Source organism: Enoplosus armatus, chromosome 12 (assembly GCF_043641665.1).
Source record: "Enoplosus armatus isolate fEnoArm2 chromosome 12, fEnoArm2.hap1, whole genome shotgun sequence".
In the NCBI taxonomy this organism is placed as follows: domain Eukaryota; kingdom Metazoa; phylum Chordata; class Actinopteri; order Centrarchiformes; family Enoplosidae; genus Enoplosus; species Enoplosus armatus.
The window spans coordinates 8,746,567-8,756,485 of NC_092191.1; the positions used below are offsets into that span (position 1 = coordinate 8,746,567).

Here is a 9,919-nt window from a genome sequence, read left to right on the forward strand (position 1 = left end):
ATTTTTACCATTTACATCCAGTCTAAATTATAGTCTCACTTTTCATTTTACTGTTTACAGCCAGTCTAAATTACACTTTCACTTTTCATTTTCAGTACATTGCTCATATGTGTTGTCATTGAACATTTTCTCTTCATACAAATAAATCAGTTTCTTATCTTAGCACAAGAGGGCCATCATGTGTTGACAAGTAGTACCACAACAGTGTAATGATTCCCTGTAAACTTGTAAATGATGCCAGGGTACAATTAATACTGTACGGAGACAGCATCTGATATGTTATTGCATTAAAGCTATTAAAATGTGTTACTCAAGTTGTAATTGTGTATTTTCATAACAGAACAGTGAATTGTTATATTTGGTATTAATTGCATGGGAATTTGGAGATGGTGGTAGCAGATTAAAGAAATACAAAGTCAGCATTTGCACTGAATGGTATTAGAGTGCAACAGTCAACAATTCCTTCATCCAAACAAAACTACAGAGGATCTCTCCTGGAGCCTTCTCTTGATGGCAAGAGTGTACTCCATAAATCATACAAAAAACAAAAACAAAAAAAAACAGCTGTCAGCATGTTTTGGTCGCATGTAGTCCTCTTTGTCTCCTGTAGTTAAATGCATGTGGTGCATGAGTATATTAGTGTTTATATTCAGGAAGATCAGGCCCCCACAAACCATTTTAAAACTTTCAATTTCACTTCATGACTCATGCTTTGTCAATTAAGGTCTCATAACATAAGGTTTAGTTGTACAGAAAACACTGTAGACTGTTTGTCATAATGAAAAACTCCTATGTGATGCAAATAATTCAGCGAGTTGATTTATTCCACAGATCGAATATGATTCATTACAGTTCATCAGAAAGTTGTCCATGCAACAACTCCCTCATCACACCCACATACTATTATATCACTCTAGAAAATACATACACACAAATGACAGACTGATCTCAGTGGTCATATATTAGCAATATTATTATGCACAAAATATAAAACTAGCATCTGTCTTTGACATCAACACACAGTGGCTGCAATATTACTTCTTTGCACACATTTTTTGCACATTTATATACACAAAGTAGTTACTATGCATGTGCATAGCCTCCATAGATTTCTCGTCATGATATTGCATAATAAATATCACTGGTCTTTTAAGACTATGATTCAGACACGTGTGCTGGCAGAGAAAGAACTCAAACACGGTTAAGACAGAATAAATAAAACCTTGACGAGTGTGTGCGTATGCATTTGAGAGCTTGAGATGCGAGACATGGCCTCCTCGAAAGGCTACTGTGCATCTGTGTATGTGCACTCATGTCTGTAAATGTGATTAGATCATTAACAGAAGAAGTCACCGCACAGACCCTGAGATAGCCCATCTAACCCATATCCTGCCAAACAGCCCTTTCTGTCACCAACAATGTAGTTGTAGAGTTTCAAATGGGCCAAACCAGTCAGCTCTGAAAGAAATGTGGCTTCTACAGAAGCTGTCAGTCAGGCTGACTGCGATGTTAAAACATCTAAAGCAGGAAAGGGCTAAGCCCTGCTACTTCCATTTAAGACTGCCAACATAAAGAAATAACAACTGTGTAATAAAAACATGGTAAAGAAGGTTATATTGTTCATGGATTCTTTAATCACAAATTTGGATGTTGTAATTATGACCTTTGCACCTTCTCATGGAGTTAAATATAACCGTTTAGCAGGTGCTGCATTCCTGTTGTCACTCCTATTGTCTCAACAAAAATCGACTATCTAGAGCGGACAGCCTAAAATCCTTAACAAAAAGTATTTTACTTTATCCAGTAGGAGATGAACACCTGACAGATGACATAATGTCTCTGATCCATTGTCTCAAACACCTTGTGCACCTTTTTCTTTATGTTTTCCATGTCATACTTATCATCTCCAACCAGTTATCAGGGTCTAAGATGCTGGTTACACAGTAGCCGTTTTGGAAGTAGAGTGGCAGTACATGACAATGTGTTATATAAAACTCTATTTCACATAGTTATAAGATGGCATCCATATGGAGGGTGTGTAAGATCTCAGCTGATTTGTGTGCTTCAGCATCAGTTCTGTTTTAAAGAAATAACCTTCTTTATGTTTCCTCCACTGGACTGAAGACTCTGTGAGGAAAGCTCTGACCTGTTTGGTTTCTGTATATTTTTCAAAAGGGAACCCCCTTGGAGTTAGAGGTCTAACTCATGTGCCTTGAGCAATGACGCCTGTTTCACACAACGGCGACCGTCAGAAAGCTATGACGCAAATGTCTTCCACTTTGTGCTTCACACTTCTTCATTAATCAGCCTGCTATCAGGCTCAGTTCAGGTTGAGTCAGCCCAACACTGCTCCAGTGAGTAGTGACACAGCCTTCCGATTATCTGTACAAATATCGTCTCCATCATTTACTGTCTTAGATTCTCTCCAACATTTTTTCTCTGTTTTGCTTTTTGCTCCTCTGCTTTGGTTGCCTCTCTTCCTGCCTTCTCTCTCTGTACTCGTTCACCTCTGTTTTACTCACTGAGCTCTCTCTCTCAGTGTTGCAAGAGGAAGTTGGTTGCCATGTTGATATCGTTATTTGAAGCTCTGAGGGCCTCGAGGGCATCAATCCTAGAAAAGCCCATTTCCACCAACCGTGCAACCTGTGGGACAACAAAAAGAAAAACATCAGTTGAGAGACATCAGCTGCAGACAAATCATCACCTGGGAATATTTCATAAAGGCTACCCTGCACAAAGTAAGGTGTAGGTGGGCCAGAAAATCTAGTTTTGGTGAACAAGAGTCTGTCTTTGTATTAAGATTCTGGTTCTTATGTGAAAGAATATCTACAAATTACAAAAAAGAAAATCAATACTACTAATGAAAAAAACATTGCACACACATGTATAAACATACACAGAAACACACAGGCGAACACACACCTGCTCCTCTGCGACAGGAGAGTTGTCCAATAGTGGTGGCTGCATGGATGGGTGCGTCTGAGCCTGGGGGTGGGGCTGCATTGGGGGTCGGTTCTGTCCTCTGTGTCTCAGGGACGGGAACAACCTGGTCCACTGTAACAACCCAGACTACACAGACATGGAGGCAGAATCAAGTACTTTGTACATATGTATAGATTGTTCAGATGGTACAACGGTAACTACTGGCATCTGATGCTTCAAGTGGACAAAGTTCTGACATTGTGTTTTTGTTGGGGGTCAGTCTGTGCATCAGTGCGTGTCCATCTACCTGTGGCTGTTGTCTGGTGTTCCTCCTGTCCTCATTGTATTGGGCCAGCAGCAGCTGTTGGTCGAGCTGGTCCATCCTTTGCTGCCTCTGGATGTCCAGTGTGGCACCCATCCCCAGGGGCGTCTCATTGCTTGGCTGGGAGCCTTGATGACCCCAGATGTTAATAACACATTAATAGGTAGACTAAAAAACATGTCATACTGTGTGTGTACATCACTGGGCAAAGTGTAACACATGAAGACAAAGGCAAAGACAAAATATATCTGCATCTGTTGCTTGTAAATAGCATAAATATTTTAGATGTCCTGCAGTTCATATTGACGTCCTATCATTTGGACATAGAAACATAGCAGTAACCAAATGAGATTGCTGTTATCATGCTCCATTTCAGTTGTGGAACAAAATGTGGAAAGCAACATTGTTCAGCTCTGACTATTTTGAGGCAGATAAACACTCCTTCACATCTTTCACAAGTGTAACTTAACACCAGACTAAAAAGCAGTGTTTTGCTGCCCACTCTGGTTGAAAGTTTTACATCTGTTTCACCTCTGACCACATCCAACATCACTGATAGGTGTGGTTGGGTGTGGTCAGATGTGTGGTCAGATGTGTGGTCAGATGTGTGGTCCGTTGAACCTGTAACACTGAAAAATATAAAGGAGAATTTAGCATATGTTAATGCTGTAAGTCTTCCTGCATCATAGGACTGTTCAAATGCTTAAAATGTAAAACTATTATTCTTCCTCAATTAGACAGAGAGAGACAAGGCCCTTCAACACTGCAGTGACCAGTGCTAAGGATTGGCACAGGATTTGTGTGTGTGATTACTAACAGTTGGACTCACTTGTGAAGAGTGGCTCCAGAATGTAACGTCCAATATAAGACACCCAGGCAGGTACAAAGAGGAGCTTCTGTATCCAGAGAACATTGGAGTGGTATAGTCCGCCTGAAATCTGAAAGAAAGTCACAAGCCAAACAAGTATTAAGCAACATTACACCGAAGTTAGCTCACAGTGCATCTTTGTTGTAAATACAGCTACACTAACAAGATACAAGCTAAATGAGGAAAGAAGAATTTGGCTACTCACCAGTCCACTGAGCACAAGCAGCCACATGAAGGGGCTGGATGTCAACAGCTGTGCCACAGAAGATGGTGAGAGGAAGACAGAAACAAGAAGGATCAGACTAATTAGAAAGCAATTCTTCTCAAGAGTTCATGAACCGTAAAAGAGAAAACTAAATAAATACATACATGCCCATACTAGCAGAACATGGGCTTACCTGCAAGCATACTATGTAGACCAGAGACTTGTTGGTGATCTGGATGTGGCCCAGGACCTGGGTGATTGGTATCCTGGGGATCAACAGGTAGAAAGGCACAAACAGAGAGAAGACTGGAGCGAGCCTGGGAGAGGAGGTGACAGGAAAAGAGACAGAGTAGAGTAGAGTTTGTTATATGCGGCTTAATACAAATCACTGAAACAGCTATTTGCCAGACATTAACATGAAAATAAATTGATATTTAGCAGTACTAGTAATGTTTCAGACAATCCAGGAAATACAATGTTGGGTTTGGGGCGTTGGGCTTTTGAAACTAGTTACTTTAGTATCTTCTCTTATTATTTCACTAAGTTTGTCGAGCCATTTTTATTTTTCTTCTTTTGTGGAGGTGGATTGTATGCTTCTGTCACAGTCCACCACCATCTAAATACCGTATACCCAAATATAATGAAGGGAGGGGATTAAGAAATTAAAAACTGGATACTGCCCAAGGCTTACATGGTGATATGTGGAGGTGAAAAATGAAGATTTTCCACTTAAGTGACACATGGTTTGAACATTGCTTTGACACTTAATAAACCCATAAATAAGCCTAACTAAATACCAGACTATTCATATTTGAATTGCGGGATACTCAGTGGCCATAAAAGTGACAAAACAAGCTCTTATCTTTTCAGAGATGCAGCATGTGCTTTAGTGAAGCTTAGCATGTACTGTGGCTACTAAAGTGACCAAGCTACTCACAGTCCTGCAGGCAGTTCCTCTACCTCATAGTCGAATAGAAACTGGAAAGCGTGGGCAAGCAGGAAGTCCAATAGTGCAGAGAGACACCACGTGCCAAACAGGAAGGACTGGAATTAAGAAGAGCAAGAAAACAAATGTCTTGTGCATGTCTTCAAACATTTCTGATTTGATGAACTGTTACTAAGGGTCATTTTGCTTTTGTTTATGAAATTAACTGGAGAGGAAATACCACACAAGAAAACACTGTGTCACAGAACATGTCAACAATGTGTGACACAGTGTGAAATGGCAATTCATCCATCCATTATAGATTTTGGGGCCATCTAACTCAGCTAAGAATATCTGCAAGTTTAATAAATGTGTGGATTAAATCTATGTATTCATCTAGTGATGACTTTGGTACTTACAGCAAACTTCCGGGTGCCAAACCTCCTCTCAAAGATTCTGAAGTTGTAAATAAGCAGGCTGCTACAGAAGGCGTCCTTCACGTCTAGACAGACCAGCCTGCCGCACAACAACCTCCACACCTACAGCACGAGGGAGAGCAAAGTTATAACACATACACACAAATACACCTAACGCACAGGGGAGGACCGACAACATTATGACTTGTAGTGTAATGATGCCTTTTTTGAATAACACAGCATATATAACCACAATGTTATACCCTATCTTGCATATTAGACCCAATAAGAAGCGCTACATTTCAATACAAATCATTTTCAAGCAAAATAATATTAAGTCAAGGTCTACTTAATAGAGCTTTCAACTGCATGTCTTGGTCTTCATCAGTGAATGGAAGTGGCTCACACGTTAACATGTGACCTAAGGGACTTTGGTCATGTGATAACAGGTGGTCGTGTATGGGGGTGAGAACGTAATCCCTGTCTCTGTTCAAAGATGGTTTTTGGCGTCAGATGTGAATGGTCTTCGTCTTTCTCCAGCTGTACACTCTCTTCTGGTCCTCGACCGCTGACTCCTCTCCCAGTCGATGCTGCGACCGGTTTTGGTCACAAACAGCTGATGTTGTCAGTTCCTTGTATTCATCCTCCAGGATCCTTGCAGTGTCACAGATGTAGTTCACACAACACCGCACCAATTTATTATCATATGATCAAAGTTCCTTAGGTTACATAGGTCATGTGATGGCAATAGAGTCCACACCAGGACAACTGTGCAAACTCCATTTCGCTGGTGAAGACAATGAAAGACCTGAAAACTCTGCTAAATGCTAGTTAGTGGGCCTCATAAAACACAGCAGAGATGGTCTCTCTGTTTTGAAAGCTTATTTATCCTCTAGTCCTCATGATGGTTAATGTTAGTTAAACAATGTGTGTCTGTTGGTGTTTAAAACAAGACAGTTTCACACAAAGTGGGAGGATGTGGCACAGTAACACACAGACACATACCTGGTGCTCTTGTGTGACAGCCTGTAGGTTGTATAGGAACAGGTCTTGGTACTGTGGCAGCAGGGTGAGCATCACAGTCAGCCCATTGAGAACCAGCAGGAGGCCTTTGGACAGAGGAGCCTTGTCTGTGCAGAACACACACACACAACATGGATAGTTTATGACAAGACACTGACACTGTCGCCTTCTTCAGCGAGCAGTTTTGCATATGTTGAGGTGTTTTAAGTAACCGTTTTTGAATAGAAAGAAGGGGCTCATTTGAGTATGGAGGCAGGGCAGACACATATCCTCCCCCTCCAAATACAAATTTAGCTGTTCATTCAGAAGATGCGATTTTTAACTATGACACTTAAGCCGAATAACCGACTTAGATGGAAAAGCAAAACGTAGGTTGTTAATTAACTCAACGCGGCTGTAATTGATAGATACTGCCTCGAATCAGAAATCAATGACAGCGACATGCTAACATCGGTTAGCTAAGCTAACTGTTACCGTTGAAACTAACAGGGGAAGCGGTGACAGGACTGCCACAGCCCGGCAGTCGTTTAACGGTGGACCCGGGATACTTACAGAGGCCCCGAGAGCCGGTGGTGGTAAACATGGTGTCTCGGTGAGTTCCGGAATCCAGATGAACCGTTAATCCCAAGGCGACACAAAACTAACACTAAAACACCGAAATAAAGTTGGAGAGAGGGTCCATGCTGTGAGGAAAAAGAGACAGGGGAAAGGGAATCGCCTACAGAAGCCCGAGAAGCCCAAAAGGTGTTGTTTCGCGGTCAGCTGAAATTAGAATACAATAGACCGGAGGAGGGCGCTGTTGCTCCGTGTTGAGGATCCATAGACATATTTACTGATCATGTGAGGGCTTTAATACTGATGAAACAACAGAGAATATAGATTATCGATACATTATTTCTGTGATCAGTTGCTGAAGGCATGAAACTAAATAATTACACAAATTTCTGGTTTAAAAGAGTTTAATTTATCTGATGTATTTTTTCAAATGAAAGTACTTAAAAAAATAAAGAATGAAATAAAAAATAACAAAAATTGAAAATAAATTTGGCTCTGCAGGAATAAATTGATACTACTACTACTACGACTACTACTACTACTAATAATAATAATAATAATAATAATATTAATAATAATGTATTATAATATAATGTAAGCAAACTAAACAGGCAAGCAAGCAAACCAAACATTTAATATAAATGAAAAAGTAAAGTGACAGTAAAATAATAGAACATACACTTAAAACACAGCCCTAAAAAGAAAAAATATTGTGTTAGTACAGTAAAAACGAAACCATGGCAGAGGTGATGAGAACAAATTACTTAAAGCAAATTTGTAAAGATGTGTTATATCAGATCGTGGTCTTGGTGCACCACACCACAGTGCATCCACACAGCGGTGACAGCAGTCATCTTCATCTGTATTATAATATCTGTCTGCCGAGTGACCACTCTGTAACCCCAGGTTGAGAACCACCATCCGGCTGCAGCATCCTGCACCTGGGATTTAGCGTCTTGCTCACAGGCCTTTCAGCAGGGATGCTGTAGCCGGATGATTCTTCCTGATGAAGGGCAGTCTTCTTACCCACGACACCACCCTGCTGTTCTCTTCTGCACCTCAGACAGGGTATTCCCAGGCCCTGAAGCACTGGTCTAATAATGTTTGATCTTTAGCCTTGTCATCTATGACCATTTGCTCAGTTTGAACTCAATCTGTACAGTATATAACACCCTCTATCCTTAGACCCTCAATTCAAATGGGGAAAAACTCCCCCAAAAACTCTTTAACAGGGAAAAATGGAAGAAACCCAAGGCAGAGCAACAGAGGAGGGATCCCTCTCCCGAGACGGACAGACATGCATTAGATGTGAGTGTACGGAATAGACCAACATCATAAAATTACAGTTCAGACAATCAGGATAACGAAATTATAGATAGATTAAATATGTGTTTGTGGGTTGGATGCATAGAAGCAGCAGACAGGGGGTGTTTCATGTCTTGAAGCCATGTGGTCAGCTCTCTCAACAGAGTGGTAACACTGTTAATTATCCTGGGGGCCTTGAGCAGGATGTGGCTGCACAAAGTCCAGATTAATGACTTTTTCTTATGGTTCTCTGGCCTTATGCACACAATGTCATATCTTGTCAAGGTCCAGACTTCCTTTGCAGAGGCCCTGCTTTGTCTTACACTGCAGGCTGCCAGTATTATTCACATCAGATCGTGTGTGTATACCTTCATGCCTGGCTGTGATTGCTCCTGAGCCAATTGATCCAATGCTTATGTTACGTCCAAGTACATTTGAAAAGATATGGCGAACAGCTGTCTAATAGTGTTGCATTTCCCCATCATCCACAGATGCAGTAGCGTGTTAGTTCCCATTGGTTAGTTCCCACCCATTAGGTCTATTTGGCTGCCTGTGGTCAGATGTGACTGCAAAGCAGAGCTCAGGAACAGCTTGCTAATTGTGTTTCAGACCTTCTCTGTCACTGATGTAGGAGTGAGGTCTAAAAAGGTTGCTTTGCCCCTGTTCTCAATCAAAGATAATCAGATTAAACAGCGCAGAGATGTGTGTATGTGTATGTGTGTGTGTGTGTGTGTCTGTGTTTGTGTGTGCTTACCAATAAAGAGACTCCAGATTTGGAGACAGCCTTGACTCCTGCTGTTTGCTTTGTTCATTAAGAGGAGATGAGCAGATGGTTTGCTGGTCTGTTGTGCAGTACACACATGCGGGCACACACACATACACAGACACATGCAAATACACACACACACACGCACACACATGCATGCTCGGTCCTGTCACCTTAGCTTTATCCTCCATTTATCTTTTCCATTACACATCTCTCGGCAGGACAATGCTACTCGGTGAATTGTGAGGGGTGTGTGTGTGTGTGAGAGAGAGAGATACAAGGGAGCGTGAAAGAGTAGAGCGGCGCTGAATGAAGTCACAAACCTTTTTTAGTCAAGACAGCCTCTGAGGTGGTCATCTGAAAAGCTGATGACTCATTCACACATTCATTTATGTGAATCATTGCTATTCACTTGTCAGCCACTCTGTATTCAGGAAGAATCGCTTGTAACAGAGGTATTGTTTCAGTCCTGCATCACAGCTTATCTGCCTGTGTCCAGGAAATGGCACGCTGCACATTTAGACAAGGTTGCATTTGCAAAATCTGGCCTACTTCAAAGATTTCAGAACAATGTAAAATATATTATTTATATTACTTACTTTTGAAAACGTA

General features: G+C 41.2%; 1 protein-coding gene across 1 annotated transcript; it reads right to left on the bottom strand.

The window, feature by feature from the left end:
• Positions 1-805: 805 nt before the first annotated feature.
• Positions 806-7,357, bottom strand: ubac2 (UBA domain containing 2). Its single transcript, XM_070916131.1, has 10 exons — positions 7,234-7,357; positions 6,664-6,788; positions 5,662-5,781; positions 5,255-5,361; positions 4,511-4,634; positions 4,318-4,365; positions 4,074-4,182; positions 3,230-3,372; positions 2,923-3,069; positions 806-2,643 (listed from the first exon to the last, which is right to left on the bottom strand). Exons 1-10 carry the CDS (start codon positions 7,262-7,264, stop codon positions 2,536-2,538), a joined length of 1,062 nt encoding a protein of 353 aa, XP_070772232.1. The 5' UTR covers positions 7,265-7,357; the 3' UTR covers positions 806-2,535.
• Between the last annotated feature and the right edge of the window lie 2,562 nt (positions 7,358-9,919).

Excerpts from the sequence above, each read along its gene's own strand:
- ubac2 (XM_070916131.1), bottom strand. The coding sequence starts at position 7,264 with ATGTTTACCACCACCGGCTCTCGGGGCCTCT. Across the intron at positions 4,183-4,317 it reads TGCTTGTGCTCAGTGGACTG|ATTTCAGGCGGACTATACCA; the intron begins GTGAGTAGCCAA and ends ACTTTCTTTCAG. Across the intron at positions 2,644-2,922 it reads CTCCTGTCGCAGAGGAGCAG|GTTGCACGGTTGGTGGAAAT; the intron begins GTGTGTGTTCGC and ends GTTGTCCCACAG.